Source organism: Symphodus melops (assembly GCF_947650265.1).
Source record: "Symphodus melops genome assembly, chromosome: 11".
NCBI classification, from domain to species: domain Eukaryota; kingdom Metazoa; phylum Chordata; class Actinopteri; order Labriformes; family Labridae; genus Symphodus; species Symphodus melops.
The window spans coordinates 9,487,709-9,508,193 of record NC_136701.1 but is presented as its reverse complement, the minus strand read 5'-3'; the positions used below and the strand labels follow the sequence as shown (position 1 = coordinate 9,508,193).

The 20,485-nt window shown below is 41.0% G+C and overlaps 3 protein-coding genes across 3 annotated transcripts; 1 reads left to right on the top strand and 2 right to left on the bottom strand.

The window, feature by feature from the left end:
- The first annotated feature begins 339 nt into the window (after positions 1-339).
- On the top strand, positions 340-19,194 carry rb1 (retinoblastoma 1). The gene is made up of 28 exons (XM_079355730.1): positions 340-460; positions 673-827; positions 1,164-1,284; positions 2,382-2,485; positions 2,623-2,757; positions 2,850-2,888; positions 3,000-3,049; positions 3,261-3,371; positions 3,677-3,822; positions 3,930-4,007; positions 4,667-4,776; positions 4,863-4,940; positions 5,386-5,473; positions 5,563-5,679; positions 5,778-5,834; positions 6,021-6,052; positions 6,168-6,244; positions 6,391-6,611; positions 15,256-15,371; positions 15,627-15,769; positions 16,063-16,208; positions 16,297-16,401; positions 16,518-16,631; positions 16,743-16,891; positions 17,013-17,043; positions 17,150-17,292; positions 17,402-17,448; positions 17,554-19,194. The coding sequence occupies exons 2-28, from the start codon at positions 724-726 to the stop codon at positions 17,616-17,618; spliced, it is 2,727 nt and encodes a 908-aa protein (XP_079211856.1). The 5' UTR covers positions 340-460; positions 673-723; the 3' UTR covers positions 17,619-19,194.
- On the bottom strand, positions 7,761-9,134 carry LOC306831569 (lysophosphatidic acid receptor 6; the record flags this gene model as incomplete). The annotated part of the gene is made up of 1 exon (XM_079355732.1): positions 7,761-9,134. One exon carries the CDS (start codon positions 9,132-9,134, stop codon positions 8,178-8,180), a length of 957 nt encoding a protein of 318 aa, XP_079211858.1. The 3' UTR covers positions 7,761-8,177.
- Positions 11,963-14,248, bottom strand: LOC306831568 (lysophosphatidic acid receptor 6-like). Its single transcript, XM_079355731.1, has one exon. The coding sequence runs from the start codon at positions 13,675-13,677 to the stop codon at positions 12,550-12,552; it is 1,128 nt and encodes a 375-aa protein (XP_079211857.1). The 5' UTR covers positions 13,678-14,248; the 3' UTR covers positions 11,963-12,549.
- Positions 19,195-20,485: the final 1,291 nt, after the last annotated feature.

The window sequence follows — 20,485 nt, the reverse complement described above, 5'->3', positions numbered from 1 at the left end:
AACTTAAGGTCATAACGCATCAAATAAAATAAAAAACACGTAAAAGGTAAACACATTATAAACACGTTCACATGGAGAATAAGTGACAAGTTGTACGTTTTAACATAAAATATTGGATTTGCTGAAGGTGTGTCACCTACATAGGCTGTAAACATTAGCCACCTATTTGTCTTTTGCATTGTGCATACATAAAGCCTTTAGTCTCAGTGGCGGGATAAACACAAATGAACGGATGTTGCGTAGACATTTTCCCGCGTTTTCATCTCGAGACTTTGGGTTAGTTCGTTTTCGTTTGGTCACGTGATCCTGCAGTTTGCCCGTTACGCTCATAGACTGTTACGCTACACGGGGTGCGATAAAAAAACAAAAACAAAGTAAAGGTGTGACATGTAAACTTAATCATACTACCGACAAAACATCTTTCAAACTCTGAAGACAGTTCAAATAACACAGTGAAGAGGTTAGTATATCTGGGGTTTTGAACACGGACTTTGGGGGGCGGCTGGCTGTCCGAACATTTTCAGCTAATGCCGCCGGCGGCACACGCTGGTGTGACTAAACAAACACCACTTTAGCACGGTTTCAGGAAGTCAGTCAGGGTTGTTGTATTGTTGCCACGGAACTTGTGAAGTGGGCTTTAAATGTTGTAAACCTTATTTTTGCTTCTTGCAGACAATTCAGTATTAAGCCTTATATTTGCCTGTGAGGTCACCGGACACCAACATGCCACCTAAAAAACGCAGCTGTGGGACAAGCCACAACAAGGAGCTGAAAACTGAAAGATCCTCTCCGGACCCGAAGGACAGTCCAGAGTTATCTATTAAAAGGTAGGACAGTTAACTTTGTTCACGATGCAGAAGCATATCTACTGTGAGAGATGGAGCAGGTTATTTTGTAAAATAAGTTTACTCTGCAGTCTATTATTCATCATCAGTCAGTGATGTGTTATGAACCTTTCGGCTGTCCAGCATGCTCTTTAAAGGGCTGTCTCTAAACCATATAATCCTATAAAGTGAAACATGAGCTTTAAAGCTGTATATGAGATTCTAACCCACACTTTTCTGGCAGACAGGAGAGTGTGTTGTAATCTATGCAGCACGTTTGGATTTACTGTGACTTTGTTTGTGCTGTCCATGATCATCTTTTCTGTCTCTATTCTCCAGACACAAAGACAAGGATGCCGAGTTCGTCAGCCTGTGTAAAGGTCTTCATGTGACAGACGTGGTGTGTGATCAATCCTGGAAGCTGTGGAAAACTGTTCAAGACAACATGGAAGAAGTCGCAGTATGTATTTGTTCATGTGTATTACAGGCTGGATGTGATCTTGTTGGCTGTCCTGTTAAAGTAAAGGGAAATGGCGTGTTATTAAATCGTATTGCTTTGGCTAATATTAGAAGGAGACAGCTCACCAAATGTTGTCTCAGTCCACTCTGGCAACAGACTGTAACTACCTAATGACAATGTTGTTACACCAAATACATCTCAACACATGACTTTCTCTAGGTAAATGATAATAATAATAACAACAACTTCATTTATATAGCACCATTAACAACTGTTTACAAAGTGCTTTACAGATAAAAACAAATACATCAACATTTAGAGAAAGAAGGAACAGATTGACGCACCAAACGGAGTGTGAAAATAAAAACCACATAAAAGAAGATAACAGAAATTCATGAGATACAACAGGCAGGTATGAGGCAGTTAAATACATTGGTGGACAATTTGTTTAAAATCAACCAGGAGAGAGCTCAAATAAACGAAATAAAAATAAAACAGATCACATCACAGGCTGTACGTAGAATGAGGATAAAAGATCTTTAAAGTGTGTCCCCATGTGGCCTTTTAAGCAGATGCCGAGGTTAGTAACAAAAGGTGACTTTCATGAAAATGTAGTCACAGATTTTGAAAGGAAGCTCCAGATAGTGACACTGGCAGATGAATCAATCTGGACACCACAGGTCTTGTGTGAGCAGTAACATCCTTGAGACTTTATAGTCACTTAAAGTCATCTCATATTTTACACCTTTGTCAATGTGGCGAATTAATATTTTTATTTATAATTACATTTCATTTTGCTGTGGCTCAGTTGGTAGAGTTGTCGTCTCTCAATCGGAAGGTCAAGGGTTCGATCCTCAGCTCCTGCGAGCAATGTTTCCAATGTGTCCCTGTGCAAGACATTTAACCCTGAATTGCTCCCCCTGCTGCGTCAGGGGCGTATGAATGTGCGTGAATGGAATTAGTTACTCGATGGGCCATATAAGCAGCCATCAGTGTGAATGGGTAGGTGTGACCTGCGGTGTAAAAATGCTTTGAGTTGTCAGAAGACTAGAAAAGTGCAATACAAGCTCAAGTCTGTTTACCATTTACCATTTCAGGACAGTCAGAAAAGGCTGTGGGGGGCATGTCTGTTTGTGTCAGCGACAGACATGGGCGTCTCCTGTTTCACTGTAACGCAGGTCCTCAAAGCAGTCAATCTGAAGTAAGTACTGACTTTAAAGTCACAGTGCGTGATGTCGTGTTGTTGATGCCCGTGATGTAGCACTCGTTCTTACTGCCTGATGTAAAGCCTATCAAGCGTCCTTCGACTTCTCACCCACATTCATATGATGTTTGTAGTGTGAAACAGTTTGTGACTCTGGTGAGGAAGCTGGATGTGAACTTGGATACTATAAGCACCAAGGTGAACTCAGCTCTGTCACGACTGGAGAACAAGTATGACGTGACCCTGGCCCTCTACCACAGGTTTGAAAAGTGAGTGTTCACATGAAGACAGACTCAGTGCTCGACTCGTGTCGAGTTATTTTGGGTAAAGTTGAAACTCTGAATACTTCCTTTTCTTTCAGAACATGCAAGAAAATCTTTGCTTTGGTCACGGATGAAAAGTAAGTTGGACATGAAATTACCATATTAGTAAAATATTCTTATCAGCCTCCTTTTTTATTGTCTTCATGTGGTGAACATGCATGATTAATGATTCACTTTCCCTTTTCAAGGGAGAGGGAGACCATGCGGAGCTGTTGGACAATGTTTCTTCTGGCCAAAGGTAGATTATGCTTTGAAGAACAATCACGATAGAGCTGAAAACACATGAATAGCATTATTCTGTTGCCATGTTCATCCTCCTCTTCATGCACCTGTAAGGGCTTTGGTTGAATTGGAAAAAGGACCTCCTTATTCACGGTTCAGTTGTTGTCAGTCCACAGCTATAGTGTTCTGGTGTTGCTTCTCATGTTCTGCATCTCTGCTGTCTGCAGGAAGGGCCTTACAGGTGGAGGATGATCTGGTCATATCCTTCCAGCTGCTGCTTTGTACTCTGGAGTTGTGTATCAAGTGCTGCCCTCCTGAGCTGCTGCAGCCTCTTTACAGTAAGTTTCAGCCTTTATTACTGCTCAGTGCACATCCAGAAAAAATCCAGAATTCAAAGAAATAAAAAAACAGGTTAGTCAAAATATCAACATGACTGCTCATTTTTGTTGTTGTATATTAAACATAACTTTTTGGCTTAAAGGTATATTCATTGTGAAAATAGTTGCTCTGCTTCCTTTTTTTTTTTTTTTTCCCCGCCTTGGAAATAGAAGTCTGTTTTTATAATGTTCTGCCTGAAAGGATACTTTTCTTTATGAGTGTTATTGAGACATTGAACCCCTTTGGATGCTTTTTTCCCCCTCAGAATCAGCTATCAGCAAAGTTCAGAGCCCCCCAACACGAACATCTCGTCGCAACCAGAGCAAAGCCAAATCACGACCTGCAGAACCAGAGGTGGATCTGCAGCTTCTCAAAACCTTGTGTGATGAGAATGAATGCAACACAGAAGAGGTCTGAGCCCCCCCTCTCTGTACACTTCCGACATATTATACACACATTTCTCTTCCCTCTGCTCTGTGAGTGTTTGATTTCAATTGCACTCGTAATTTTCTTCGTAGGTGAAGAATGTATACCAGACCAGTTTCTCAGCTTTCCTGGACTCGCTGGATCTTTCCAAATCTCCAGATTTTCCTCAGGTAAGGGGGCTTTTTCTTTCTTTCTTTTTATTTATTTATTTTTTTTTTTTTTACTACTACTTCTGCTGGTTTAAATATCGGTGAATGTTTGTGTGTAACAGCTGTTGGATGTTCTCTGTGCCGGTCAGACATGTTTGTTTTTAACATACACGGTGTCAGGACAATGTGTACTCAAGCAGGGGCCCACTTGCTTGTGTTTGAGGGTAGTATAACTCAGAGGCAGGTATGAAAACAAGAGACGGGACACTACTGTTTGCTGACAGCATCAAACTCCTCTGAAGAAGGACACAGGACACATTTATTTGACGGTTCCATTTCCCCCTTTAAGAGTTTATGTCTTCCCTTATTGATCAAAGCTATGAGAGGCCCGGGTACATCGTAAACGGACACTAAAGCTGAGCTCTTAAAGCTCAATCAATAGTAGCAGTACAAGGAGTAGTTTGCCTCCTACAAAGAACACAAAGGGAAATCACCCTACTTTTCATTTCCAGTGTTGTGCTGGTAACACAATGTAAACACAAAGCACTTTAGTTCATTTAACAGAGGAATCAATGCAATGTTTTCTTAACGATGTGTAGAAGTAAGTGCAGGTTATCAAACAGGCTCTTTACTTGTGTTATCTCACTTTGAGTAAGTTTCTCCTTTTATATCCACCGCAGGCGTCTGACCTCAACCAACAGTATGAAGAGCACTACCTCAAGAGCCGGGACTTTGACGGCCGGCTGTTTTTCGACGGGGATGAGACTGTCCTCGTGCCTAAAGTGGAGATGTAATCTATTCTCTTCTGCTGTTTCCATTCTTTTATGTTCTTACTAACTTTAAAGGTGGCGCGTAATAATCTCCGCCTGCATTCAGATCACAGGTGGAGAGAACGCCAAAGAAGAACTTTCCCGATGAAGACGCTGGACTCATCCCTCCCCAGACTCCCATCAGGTGAGCAGTTAGCAGAGTCACCAGCCGACTCGGTGTTGTTTAACATGAAGGACGTGAGTGTCTGTGTCGGCTCTCGGCAGCACCTGTTGTCAAAACAAACAGTGTTGGCTGTTTAGCTATCAGAGTGTGCGTTTGGGAGGGACTCATTTAGATGAATGTGCAACATATTCCAATCCAAAAACAAAAACTTTTTAAACCTTTCAGACGTATCTTTTAAAGATCTGTAGAAGAGTGGTCCTATTTAAGCAGGACTAACTACAGGTTGAAATCATTGTTCAGATCACAAGATAATCCATTATCTATAGCCTGGTCTTTAAAATGTTCAAAAGTCCATAAGCTTATACTGTTTGGGTGCTGCTTTGTAGCACACATTACAGATTGTTCTGGTTCCTTTCGTACTGCATCTCTTCCAGCTCTGTCTGATGAGTTTGTTCTTCCTCATCAGAGCTGCCATGACTTCCATCAAACAACTGAGAGGTGACCTCACCTGCAGCGGGGACCAGCCATCGACGAACCTTGCTACATATTTCAAAGTGGGTGAAGTCAGCTTTTGGCTCAAATGAAAACACTTCATTAAAAAAAGTGCTTCTTTGACTTTTTTTTTTTTTTGTCATGTCAACAGAATTGCACTGTAGACCCAACGCAGGGCGTGCTGAAGCGCTTGGAGGAACTCGGTCTGGAATTCAGCCAGAGGTTTGGTCAGGCCGTCGGCCCACGCTGCGTCGTACTCGGCAGACAGGTATGAACTCCACCCAGGAAGATGATGAGCAACAACGACAACACGTGATGAACTGAACTTAACTGAATTACTTTCTTCTCTCCCCTTTTGTCCCTCAGAGATTTACCCTCGGTGTCAGACTGTATTATAAAATCATGGAGGCAATGCTGAAATCGGTACTTGTCTTGTTTTTCAAAAATGACACCTTGTCAAAGTTTGTTTATCTCACAACAATGAATGTGCTGCATTGAGACGTTTGTTGGCATAGAACATAAACCATGTAGATAGGCCATACATAGTGTCTAATGTTCATGTTGTTTATTCTTCTTCAACGGTCACTTATTGATTTATTTCATTTGTAGGAAGAGAAACGACTGTCGGTGCAAAATTTCAGGTATTTGCTTTACAGTTTTTTCAACGTGAAATACTTTTGTTGTGTTTGATTTTTTTTTTTGAGAAGTTCTATTTAATTTAGAAACCTACTATATTCTCTTTGATTTCCATTTCAGTAAACTCCTCAATGACTCAACATTTCACACCTCACTTTTGGCCTGTGCTCTGGAAGTAGTTATGGCCACATATGGAGGTTTGTCCCACATTTGGTCTCATGTCACTCACAGATGCAGCAGCAGATTAAATCTGAAGCAACTATTAGTATTTAGTTGTGCTGGTGTTTGTGTTGTCGGTCTGATACAGGTTTTTTTAAGTCTGTTTTTTGCTCTTTGGGATCAGAGAGCAGTTTTAGGACGGGAGGATACAACCATGGAGGTGGCGATGCGGCCGTCGCAGACATGTGTTTCCCCTGGATACTCGACGTGGTCAACCTCCCCGCTTTTGACTTCTACAAAGTCATCGAGAGCTTCATCAAGGCCGACCCCACTCTGAGCAAAGATATTGTCAAGCACCTGGAGATCTGTGAGAACCTCATCATGGAGAGGATCGCATGGAGGACGGTCAGTTTAGTCTCCTGCTCGTTCTGATGTCACCACACACACACACACACACACACACACACACACACACACACACACACACACACACACACACACACACACACACACACACACACAGACACACACAGACACTGCTGTGAAAGAAGCTTTTTTGTAGCATCACAGGCACATTAGAAGAAACTCCAGATGATTCAGACTACTCTTCAAAGTCTTTGCTTCTCACAATTTCACAGACACATTAGAGTCATTAGACAAAAATAACTGAATTAAAAACATCCATCTATGTAAAGCACTAAACCTCAGACTGCTTCAGGTCTCACAATGTGCTGTGGGCTGAACGTATTTAACCCTTCCACATTAAACAATGTCTCAATCACACACCATGCTGTCTTTGAAGAAATGTACACAGGAATAGTACTACTTTTTTTTTTTTTTACAAGAAAAGGTTTCTATCACTGGTCAAATGATCTGTACCTAGGACTGGGTGATACATTGAGCTTTTAAGATATATATCGATATATTTTCAAACAAGATATAGGGTAAGACAATATCATCAATAATGTTATCGTTTATCCCACATTAGATTAACGTTACACACGTCTTCTGTACACACCCACCCTCACACACATCTCTCTCTCTCTCTCTCTCTCTCTCTCTCTCTCTCTCTCTCTCTCTTTTTCTCCCTAAAAAAAAGAACGGATAACAAAACACTGTTTATTTTGTGATGCAGAAAATTAATTAATTTCACAAACAGGTCGTTTATTCTCATGTCCATGATGAACTAATGCCTGGTTCACACAGTAGGATAATTACGCCGATTTTGGCCCCGATTCTCTCCTTCCGATAATCTTAAAGACGCCCCGATCATCATAAAATAATCTTATAAAATCATCCTGCCGTGTGTGGTGTGTTCAGACCGCTCTCGTCTGGTCGGAAGAATGTTGTGACCGCTTTGATCTCAAATCGGGGATATTCAACATGTTGGATTGCTTTGGCCCGATCTCTCATCATGTGTGGTGTTTCCCCCCCGAGGAGAAAACGAGCACAAGCCTGTTTAATGTGACGCGTAGCCAATCAGAAAGCGAGGTGACGTAGTGGCGAGGAAACACCGGCAGCAAAACAACTACTCACCTCCATATCATGTAGCAAGTAGAGTTCATGCTCCCGTTGTCTCCTCTCCTTTGACAGACGCCTCTTTTTAAAACGTGTTTTTTCAGATAAAAACAGCACAAACGATCCCTGTTACATCCTCTTCGTCCGTTTGTTGACTCTGGAATCACGTTTGATCTCGAGAGGTTTTGCGAGATTTCCCGTCTGATCGGGGGAAGTTCGCGAGTGAAATCGGTTCATGTGTGGTGTGTTGCTGTTGCCGTGTGGCCGAACACCACACACTGTACGACCAAAACTTTAAAACCTTCGACTATTTATCACCATGTGTGTGGTCTCTAATTTAATTGGCCGACAATTTAAAATCCTGCCGTGTGAACCAGCCTTAACTGTTAGTGTAAGACATTTCGAATATCACCATTCAGTGAGAACGTATCGAGGTGTGACTTTTGGTCCATATCACCTAGCCGTGCTGCTACCGCCTCTAAGTGCCTCCCTGTGCACCAGGCTGCTGGAGAAATAGTAGACGAGTGGGTTGAGGCAGCAGTTGGAGCTTGCGAGAGACAGCACCACAGGGTGCACAGCCCTGGTCACCTTGGTAAGACCACAATGTGGCAGCAGCCCCACGTGTGTGAGCGTGTATCCCAGGAGGTTGATATGATAGGGGAGGAAGCAGAGCAGGAAGACACCCAGCACACGGTAAATAAGTCTGAGCGTGTGCTGCCGGCTGTGGCTGCGAGAGCGGCGTCTCGGCTGGCGAAGCACGCTCAGCACTCGGCAGTAGCTGTAGAGAAGAACCGTCGTTGGCAGCAAAAAGGACCCACATGCCAAGCCAAGAGCTACCAGGATGACGGTGCGGTGGCGGTGAGAGGACGGATCCAGCAGGCAGGGCTGATGTTGGTGAGCAGCTGCAGAGTGCAGCAGAGGCAGACCTATACTAAGTCCCAGCACCAGGCACCAGATCCCCCCACTCAGCAGCTGTGCAACAAGCTGTCTGCAGTGCATAGTCACCAGAGGGTGCACTACAGCTAAGTAACGGTCCACAGCAATGCACACCAGGAAGAAGATGCCTCCATACAGGCTGATGTATTTGAGGATGAAGGTGAGGTAGCAGTAAGCTCCTCCAGGAGTCCAGCTGAAGGGGTCTTTAGCTCTCTGGTTGTAGTAGTAGATTCTTAGAGGCAGAGAGATTACAAAAAACATGTCCGCAGCAGACAGGCTGACCATGTAAATGGCGGTGCTGCTCATTGCGCTGGACGACTTACGCAGGCTGTGCAGAGCCAGGCTGTTTGTTGCCAACCCCAGCAGGAAGATGACACTGTAAGACACTTGATAGAAGGTGAAGCGGTAGCTGGTGTCTACCGTGCAGTTAGGCAGAAGTGAGAATGGCTCGTCTGTCGTATTCCACAGCTCCATGTCCACAAAAGATTTTCTGCTCCAACACTTTCAATGACTTCTGAAGGTTCTACTGGTTCAACCTGTGACGAGTTAAAACTTAATAAAGCACAAAAGTCTGCTGTTTTATGGAAGGTACAGTAAATATACTGAGGCGACATGAGTATACTACGTGAGCTAACACGGGTTAATGAATATTTGATATGCAAGACGACAATCAGACGCATTCTGACAATAAAGTTTAACAGCCAATTCCTGCTCCCATAAAACAAGCACTCATTTGAATTCATTACATGCCGTGGTGTAAAATAAAGATCTCACTTTGTGATCCATTCACCCTGCAGTAAATACAAAGCTGCTAACCTTTGATTGACATATTCAGAGTCCCTCATTTAAATACAATGAAGGCAGTAGGTTTTAGTGTATATTAAATGTTTGGTCTTTCATTCAGAGTCAGGAGCGTCTTTCTTTGATTGAAAACGTACCATCACCATTTTTGAGACTTTGGGACGATTCACCATCCAGTTTAAATTTTGAAGACGTTTTCTTTAAATCTCGGAGAAAGCATTTGATGAAACTATTTTATTTTCTAAAACACATTTCAGACTTCTCTTTTTAGTCCTACTAAAACTGAATCTCCTTTTTCTAGTGATTCCTCATAATTCAGATACAATGTTGAGTCTGTTTCTCTTGCAGTGATCTTAATGCAAGCTGATTGATAAAAACTGCATGTGATTTGTTGTATTATTTTTTTTCAAATAGACTTTTTAAATGATTTCTTTAAGGTTACTTTAAATCCATTTTTTTTTTCAAGTATAACAAAATCAATGAAATCTGTCATGTTTTGTGTTCATGCGAGCACAATCGTTTTAAAACCACAAATAAATCAACAACACTCACCGGTGTGTCCGGATGTGATCGATGCAGGGACGCTTTGATGAAGACATTTATCCGGTCAGCTGGTGTCCGGCAGCAGGATCGTTGTTAGGATGCTGTGATGACAGTGTACACCCACCCTCACACACCTCTCTCTCTCTCCCTCTCTCTCTCTCGCCCCTCTTTTTTCCAACCTATTTAAAAAGGCAATTACTGCCTTTTTAAATAGATTCTTAGTTTGGGTTCAGTCTCAGAGAGTCTGACAGTCTCACAGATAGTGTCATTAGCTTCTGATCCCTTTATGGCTGCCTGTTATAAACCATCATGGGATTGGAGTTAATTGTTAACTGTGTTTGTTAGCCAGCTGATAGAGGAATACCAACAACGCACTGAAACAAGGGCTTGTATTATATCGGCTGAGTACAGGTGCCTCAGTCCACAGCTGTCAGAGCCCAAGAGACATCATGAAATCATTTCTTTCATACGCAGACGTTAAGTTAAAGGTGAATGAATGAGAATGAACCTTGTGTAGAATGATTGTTTTTGGCACATCTTTTCAATCCAATCAAGTTTTTAGACCATATTGATGATAGTAAATGTAATGTTCAAAGACATACTGTATCAGTATCTACACACTGCTTCGCTCTGCTGAGACAATTTTCAAATCTAAACCTAAAAATATATAAACCTCACTGTCTTGTTATGATTTGAAGTGACGACTGAAAGAGACTTATTCAATAGTTCATAATGCCACTAAACTCTTTCCCCTCAGTTGGAGGTAAAGTGGAATAATGTTTGAGTTACTTGCAATTTATGAATTTTTTTTTTTTTTTTTAAAAAAAGAATTATTAAGGTTTATAAATAATCAATTAACAACCACTGTTGTCAAAACTCGGCTTGTGGATGGAACCATGGTCACATTTGATTCCGTAGCTCAAATGAATATAATAGTTAGTTTATAAGTAGATAAACTGGAGCCGTGTCCTTTCTTTTTCTCTGTTCCACTCTGTCTCCTTTCCTTACTTTTCCTTTTCTTTTTCCTCTCATAAAAAAAGACAAATAAACAGCAACAGTCATATTTCACTATCACAAAATGATTCTATTTTTCTGATATCAAAATTAGTTTTAATATTCACTCGTTTAAAAATGGTGTGTAGTTTTAAATGATTTCAGATGCTTTTTTAACAGAATTAATTCTCCATTTTAGTCACTCAGTCATTTTATTGTTTTTGAAGACATAAAGACCCGGTCTAGACCTTACTCTCATATTTTGCAAATGTAAATCTCTGCTGTCTGGTTGTGATTATATTTGTTTGCCATGAATAAGAATAGAAAGTCTAAATGTGGAAAAATGAGAAGTGAGAAGCTGTCAGTATCTTTAAGCTGACTGTTTCTGTTTCCTTTCAGTTACCACCACTCTCATCTATTTAGTAAACATACTTTTCTCTCCGGATGCATGTTGTCGCTCGCCTTTGTTTTCTCAACTCTTCAGCGTAGTGTTGAGGATGAGTGGACTGATGTCAGTGCAGACCCTCAGGCTAAGCCTCGCAACAAGAATGCAGTAGTGCTCGGTCTTGCAGCACTTTTTTTTTTTTTTTTTTTTTTTTACAAGAAAGAAATATTTCACATGCATACCAGCTGCACTCTTCTCCATTTACGCCCAGACGAGCCTTCACCTTACCGTAGGCTGGATTTTTCTCATAACAAATCAACAAAGCTTTGTGTTTCTGTTCTGAACACGTGTTTGATGAGGCACTGTTCATTTTTTGTTAGGCGTTGATACAAAGCTGTCAGATACTTACCATACATGGGATCTACATTTTAAAAAGGATTGTCTCATGGCCTACTACTTTCGCGCTGCTGTTAGTACCTGTATGACTAACAGGTCTTGACAAATCATTGGCTTACACTCAAAGACGGTGAAATAGGAATTACTGATACTTTACTTTGAGAAATATTTCACAACACTCCACTTTATGAAACAAGTAACTTTTATTAGCTTTCAATAAAGAGATAAAAGCTGTTGTAGAGCACAGTGCTCTATCGAGTGCTTAACAGTCTTAGTAAGGTCACAAAGTGAACAACAAAGAACATAATAAGAGTTTAATACTGGATGAGCCATGATACAGCAGTATTTTCCCTAAAGGAGAATCAGCTCCAGGGGGGAAAGTCTACACAGACAACATCAGCTCATACTTATCTGCAGCACCATTTTCCTCACTATGGAATAAACACCATCTTAAAAAAACTCTTTACAGAATGAATACTCCTTTAACATCTGAGATGTAAACTGCCGTCCTTTAAGGGAACCTATGCAGTAATACACAGTTTATGAAAGTCTCTCCTGAAACGTTTGCCTTCTTTATTGACTGAAGGGATCAACGTCTAACGTCTTTGTGGCGTCCAGTAGACGACAGAGTGACTCCTTAGTAACCATTGTGTTTGTGTGTTGTTGTGATCTTCAAGGCCACTCTGCTTCCACCTACGTCCCCCGATACAAATCGAGTATTACCAACAATACTCAATGAATTATTCATCGCATGACATAATCGAGCTAGCGTCACACAGTCGACTCGTTGACGCACACTCTGGGTCTCTGAGAACTCAGGGTCTTGCTTTTGGTCGCGGTGGTTGGACTGCTCTGCGAGCTGTCTGTATGCAGCCTGTCGAACAGCCTGGCACCGTTGTGCCACACTGTGGACTTGTGTCTGATGGAGCTCTGAATGGACTCTGAGGTAAAGTAGTAAATAACTGGATCAAAACAGCAGTTGGTCACCGCTAAACACAAAGCAATTGGGTAGATGGTTCGAACTACATCTTCTGCATCACACCCCTTTAATATATTGGAGCGGACCAGGGCATAGAATATGAGATTGACATTGTAGGGAATGAAACAAAAGCAGAAGATGAGCAGATGGACAATAATCATTCTTAGGATTTTGGTTTTGTTGAGGTTACTTCCACGGCTGATGGTTTGGGGTTTCCTTAAAGTCCGGAGCACCATGACCGAGCAGAAGACATTGAGCATCAGAGGAATGATGAAGCCAACGGTCTCGATAAACACCACCACCTTCGACAGCTCAGCCTTCCACTGCTTTTTGGAGTAGTTTTCAAAGCAGAAGTGTGCAGAGGAGTTGGCATTTGTGGGTGAAGTGGTATCTAAGAGGAACCCAGTGGGTATGCTTCCAGAAAGCACCATCACCCACACTGCACAGCAGGCCAGTTTGGCATTCCTCTTTGTACGAATAGCCTGCGACCTGAATGGGTGCACTATGGCCAAGAAACGGTCAACACTGATGCAGGTGAGGAAGAGGATGCTGCCGTACATGTTGGTGTAGAAGAGGGCGACGGATATCTTGCAGAGCCCACTTCCAAACATCCATTCGCGTTGAACAAAGTATACGATCCGAAAAGGCAGGCTGAGGACGAAGAGAGAGTCCGAAACGACGAGGTTCATCATGTATGTCGTGGTCTCATTCCGCAGCTTCAGTGTACAGCCAAAAATATACACAGCCACCAGGTTGAAGATAAGTCCTACCACAAAGACCACGCTGAAAACAGAGCTATAAAGAGGGTACTTGAATTCATCACTTTTGGTGCAATTCATGTGATTTTGGTTCATGCCCATAAGACCCATTTGTTGATTGCTATTATTCATGTTTCGATGTGGATAAAAAGTTTCAAACATTTAAAAAAAATCCAAAAGAGATCCTCAGTCTGATGCATTACAGACCCAGTCCGGTCTGTTGAACAAACCTTGTGCTACAGGAGGGGGAACATTCACTTTTCATCTGCGTTGGAAAATGTAGTTGTGAGGTCGTATCAAGTGTTCACTTTGTAAAATATACCGGGAGAAGAAAGTCTGCAGCAACCCCAGAAAGAAGTAGTATCCAAACTTACGTTTCTGTAAGTGCAGCTGTCAGTTTCAGTAATCCAAAAGTTGAGGGAGCTTTTGCGTCTCTTCCCTTTTTCTCTCACGGAGGACTGTTGCAATGTGTATCCGTCGTAGAGAGGAGTCATGTGCCTCCGTTCAGCTGTGAGCAGCCGAGTCGTTCTCCTTCTCTCGTCCTCCTGTCTGTCCTTGCAGCAGCCTAAGGGGGGAACAGCTCTCTTACTCTTAACCTCGTAGCAGGTTTGAAATCCGAGGCTCCACCACAAACAGCTCGCTGGGCTGTCGTAAAAGAGGGAGGAGCCTAAATCAGGTCCAAAGTTCTCTTTTTGCTGCTTCTTTTTTGCCCTTCAATTGATTTGAATGAGACCCTGATACCATGAGTGATGTGATCCATCACATTTGATCTCATTTTCATTCTAAAACTGAAATTAGGGCCTTTTTTTAAAAACTGTTTTAGATGTGTTGAGATCGTCCTCATAAAACACAAAAGCAAAGTGTCTATTTTCAGAAGGACATTTTTCTCCCTGCTAACACAGCATACGGCTTAGCTTCATAGCTGCTGAATGCAATGAGAACATTGAAGCGTTGCTATCAATAATAAGTAGTTAAATATGAAGAGTACTTTTGTAATGTGTGTGGCGTCAGCCGGGTGTGGCATGCAGGTCCCGCAGATGTTCTCACAGCAAGTCTGTACCTGCAGTGACTGTGAAAAACGCTGAGTAGGAAACCACACCAACTTCCTCGAATGATCTCAAAGCAGTTTTTTTTTTTTGTATTGTTGAAAGAATGAATATCTGTGCGGTGTAGTGTCTAGATGCTTTGTACTTTAAACCAAAGGATTGTTTGGGACTTCTTTCATTACTGTAATTGTTGTCAGGTAGATTCCAGGGTGTGTCCTTGGGTCAACATGAAGCAGTGTTATCTGCCTTTAGTTACAAATTAGCCATTGGGTTATTGCAAATTCATTTGGTGTGTAAACTGTCATTCTAAATGTTTTCCTGATCACGTTGATATTTATTAACTGCCACACTCTTATTTATTAGGTTAAGTTCACTGCAGTGTAAACACTAAACTAAAGTCTGTTCCCTCATAACATTCCTGAATGTGCCTGAGGGTTCTTCATGCCAACAACACAGTCGAGCTTTCATTATCTGAGAGGGGAGCAAGCCATAGTTTCCTCTGGTTCCAGTGTTGGAATTGAATTCTCAGGTTTGTTTCACAGGTCAAATAAAAATGCTTCCTCGAGCTGCAGTTTTCCTCTAATGTCCAAACATTGTTCTAATATCATGTAAATGTGCATGTTTTTTGGGGGGTTTTCATGTTAAATCATACCAGCTAGGTCAATGTAAAAAAAACACGTTAATGTCTTGGCAGGACTCCCCGCTGTTTGAGCTGCTGAAACAGGAGCATGATGGCGGAGCAGCAGAGCAGGTGGAGACTCCAGCTAACTTTAGCCAACCATTGCAGCACAACCACACTGCAGCTGACCTGTAAGTCGGCCATCCCACGATCTATCTGTCTAAGACTGTCAAAATGTTATTACTGTTGTACAAAACCCCTGTGAGTCATACAGTAAGTATAAAGATTGCATCATAACATTAAAAAAGAAACAAATGATCTGTTAAATTCCATGACTAATTCTTCCTGTGAGTCTTTCTGTCTGGAGCTTGAACTTCTGCTTTTCATGCCTTATTGTAGTAAACCTTCTGGCCATGGTATGATGGGTTTCATCATTTTCTTTGCAGGTATCTGTCTCCCGTGCGCCCGGGCCATCGTGTCCTGCCTCCTGAGTCCTCGGCCACGGTCAGCTCTCAGACTCCGGCCAACCCTGCTGGTCAGACTCCAAGACTCCCGAAGTCCAACTCTCTCAGCCTTTTTTATAAAAAATGTAAGCTGTCATTCAAGCGCTCACACATTGTTGGTTTAATTTACACATCAAGTTATTCTGGTTAACTTCTGTCAAGTCAAACGCTGCCATGTTCCAAACTCTAATTCATTACACTCACCTAATTTGTGCCAACTCATCTCCAGTTTGAGATAAGCTGTAAATTTAACAAACATCCCCATGAGTTATTACATGGTATATGGAAGATAGTTTTTCTCCCCTTAGATCACATATCATTTAGTATTTCATTGGGCTTTTCTTTTAGTCTGACCCTTCATGCTTTCCTCCATCCGTAGTGTACCGCCTGGCCTACTTAAGGCTGAAGATGCTCTGCTCCTACCTGCTGTCCTCTCACCCTGAACTGGAGCCCATCATATGGACCCTGTTCCAGCACACTCTGCAGCACGAGCACGAGCTGATGAGAGACCGTCATCTCGACCAGGTTTCTAAAGAAACAGCCGCTCTCTCTTTCAGTTCCTCGTTCTCTCACCTGTTCCCTCTCTCACTAATTCTTCTTTTGTTTGTGATAGCTGATGATGTCCGCCATGTACGCCATATGTAAAGTGAAGAGTGTTGATCTCCGCTTCAAGACCATCGTCACGGCGTACAAGAACATGCCCAACACCAATCAAGAGGTGATTCTGGTTGCTATGGATACCTCTTTCCATTTTCAAAGCTGATGCAAACTTTGAATAAAAAATTAAAATGATTTTTAATTCGTAAGATTTGTGTGACATTTTGTTTGTTGCAGACCTTTAAGCATGTCTTGATCTCGGAGGGCCATTATGACTCCATTATCATCTTCTACAATCAAGTGTTCATGCAGAAGTTGAAAACCAACATCCTGCAGTATGCATCCACCAGGGTGAGACACGTGACCACATTCACCTTTATTTTATTTTTTTTTATCAAATTGACAGATGGGTTCAAATGTGTACTCTGACTCTGTCTCATTGCTGGTGCTTTGTTTCTGCAGCCACCCACCCTCTCTCCAATCCCACAAATACCACGGAGCCCCTACAAGTTCCCCAACTCGCCCCTGCGTGTGCCTGGAAGCAACAACGTGTACATCTCCCCTATGAAGAGCTCCCGCATGTCCCCGGGTATCATGACTCCTCGCTCCAGGTATATTCATCCAAGAATTTTCCTTCTAATGTTTTTAAAAAAATGGCCATTCAGATGTTCTTTAATCTAGAAAATAATATCTACTGATCATTTTTCTCAACTGTCTGTTTTGTATTTACAGAATGCTGGTATCTATCGGTGAATCTTTTGGGGTAGGCATTCTAGTTTTGGAGCATTACAAAAGGATCATCTCATTTTAACAACTGGAACGGTCATTATTATATCTGGATTCCCTTTTTATTCTGTTTTCATCCACAGCTGTCCAACCGCTTCCAGAAGATCAACCAGATGGTAAACAGCAGCGATCGCTCCTTTAAGAGGACTCTGGACCTGGGCGCCACTCCAAAACCTCTGAAGAGGCTACGCTTCGATGTGGACGGACAAGATGAAGCTGACGGCAGGTTGGTCACCACTGGTGTTCTTTTAAACCGTACATATTGAACCAATTGAAATGAAGCTCACCTCTTCTTTTTTTTTTTTTTTTTTTTTTTTTTTTTTTCCCATCATCAGCAAATCTGGAGGAGATTCGACACTGATTCAGAAACTCGCAGAGATGAGTAAGTAAACAGAATTTTACCTTCAGCTCTCTTTTTGCCTTTTTAACACTTTAAGTCTCCCTCATGTGTTTTTAGTTTTAAATCCTGGTTTTCGTTTTTATTCAGGCTCCACTCGCACCCGCATGCAGGAGCAGAAGATGAAGGAGGATGCAGAATCAAGGAAGGAGTGACTCTAAAGGCTACTGAGCTGACATGCACTGTTAGTAGCAAAATGAAACACAAGTTTTTTTGTACATTTAGAATTGAATTTTCGTTTTTATTTAACTGTGTCAGTGGGGAGTAATATGTGAATATAGAGGACTTTCTCCTCTCTTTTGTTCATGCTTTAACGGAGTGTTTTAACTGAATAATGATTGACAGTGAATGGCATTTAAAGTTTGACTTGCTGAATTTTGACATTTGGTTTTAGGAGTGATATTATCTTTGTGGGTGTTATAAGATTTTTTTTTTCCACAACTGCAAAAATGTTAAGAGCATTGTTCAGAAATGAAAAAATGGGTGCGTTGATGTGCTATCAGGACCTTCACATGTTGACCCTTTTCTTTTGTGAGAGAATCGTGTCCGTGTTTCCAAGGTTTGAATCATGATGCAACATATCTATACCTGTTAAATCATGATTAGTTTCCTGAGAACAGATTGGATGTCGGCCTCAGAGGAAATGCATTCTATTGTTTCAATGCAGTTTTTTTTTTCAGTGATAGCATGTTGGGGAATTTCCACACGATCTGAGGGCTTTCGTCTGTGCTGAGTGATATGATGATATGTGATATGAGCAACACGCGATCAAACTTCCCCACAAACAAATCCTGTAAGAGTTACACTTGGCTTCATTTTGCGTTTTGAAAAGGATTCCTTCACAGGTCATGCTTTTGTTTCAAATTTACATTACATTACGTTACGTTAACTTTAGTTTTTCTGTGGCAATGAAAAAAGGAAAATATATGAAAATATGTTTTGCCAACTCCCCTTTAAGTATCTGAACTAAAACAATATTTGTATAAATTGCTCAGCGATATCTTTCAAATACAATGCCAGATAAAGTTAAATTTTTTAGAATGGATTTTTAGTATTCAGAGAAAAGTCTGTTGCCATAGCAACTGGACCTCAATAATCCAACTTTTTAAATTAAATTGAGTTTATGTTGTACTTTAATTGATATAGTTGTTTGAAAGTGTAGTAAATATTTCTTTTAAAGTATTTTTATGAATTTGTAGCAGTACAGTCAGATATTTCAGTTTTGGTTTTTATTTTCCATGACTACTCAACCCAATAGTTTTAGTGAATAACAAGCATAGACTGATGGATGGAGCCTGACTTCCACGGATTATACTTCAGTTTTTTTATTTTCTGATAGGTCTATTTTTGTTGTTGTAGTGTTTTTGCACTAATGCCTGCAGGACTTTTTGTGTGTGTGCTCCTCCTTGACTGTCTACACAAAAACAACGTTTTGGCCCATGGTGAGAAACACTATTTTTGTTTGTTGATTACAAAAATGAAGTTCCTCTTTCTCAGAAATTGTGTTCCTTGATTTTCTACTTGCATGTACAGCTTCTGTTGTCCGGGGTCTCATTTCCCAGAAGCGTTGATAAAATTATCTCTAAATCCATTTTAGGAATCCATAGGCTACTTGTAAAGCTTAAATACTCTTACAGTTCAAGATAATTTATTATTGGACCCATAGGCCTATACATAACAGTATTTCATCAGTCATCATAAACCAATAAAAAAATGTATTTTGAAAATAGATTTTGGAAATGTAAAGTTTTTTTTTATTATTATTTCCTGCATTTTGAAATGTACTGAAGTAAATTCAAAGTAATTTCGAGTTGCAAGTTGTTCTTTTAGATTTGGACAACTTTATTTATTCAGTTTGGTTCTACAGTCCACCCAGAACATGCAGACATTTACAAACAAACAATAGAAGGATATTATGTAGAGACATCAGTATTTGACAAAGGTGAGCGTTTGCACACTGATGCTCTCGTGTGGTCTCCCTGGGCAATGACACCCACAAGGGCCAGACCACAGGCACAGCGCATGAACAACAGTAATAATAAATGTGGTAATGAATACACAACTAAGACATTCGAGGATGCACCACGGCCACATTTGTGGTCTACATTCAAGAAATGTGCATATATGCTCCTGGAGAAGTACTAGTCACAGAATTTACCAAAGAGCAAGGGACAAGATCAGAAAGACATGAATATGACGTGTTCATTCTAAATTGCTAGATCTCTCCTGTGCTGAAGTATAATTACAGGACTCGTAGTCACCTCTACTTTCACATTTTGAGTCAAATTACTGATATCTAATGACATGTCACTGGAGTGTTATTAGATTTATTACTCAAGATAATCTTCCAGTGATAAAACGTTCTGAGATTGCTCTTTGGATATTTTTTGGCCATATTTTAAGAATCCCTTATGTGTCTTTGGAGAGAAAGGAATCAAACTGGTAAACCAATCCCAACACATTAAAACAATCTGACTCTTTTAGCTGATTAATCACTTACTGTTATTAAGTCATCTTAAGCCATTTAAACAGTGGAGGACAGATGTTTAACTAAACAAGCTTATAGAAGACTACAAAACACTCCACTGGTGAAAACAATGTTTTTCTGTTTCTTAAAAATAAGTAATATGGGGTAGCCTAGTGGTTAGTGGGCGTGACCCATACGGACGCTATAGTCCTCCAGGCGGGTGGCCCACGCTGAAATCCGACCTGTGGATCCCCTCCCGCATGTCATTCCCCTCTGTCTCCCTTACTGATTTCTGATTCCATTTACTGTTCTATCTTTAAATAAAGGCATGAAAAAAACTGTTTTAAAAAAAAGGGCGTAATAAAAATCACAGCATGTAGTTACAATATTTTAAGTGAAAGTACTTTTTTCAAACATAAATGCTGAAATGTGAAAACCAAACAGAGCCCAAATTACTTGTCCTGCAGTTACACAATTGTTTAAACTTGTAGCATTGTTGACGATGAAGTGTTTTTAATACATTACCAAAACAGATCAAAACTCTTGGTTAGGAGT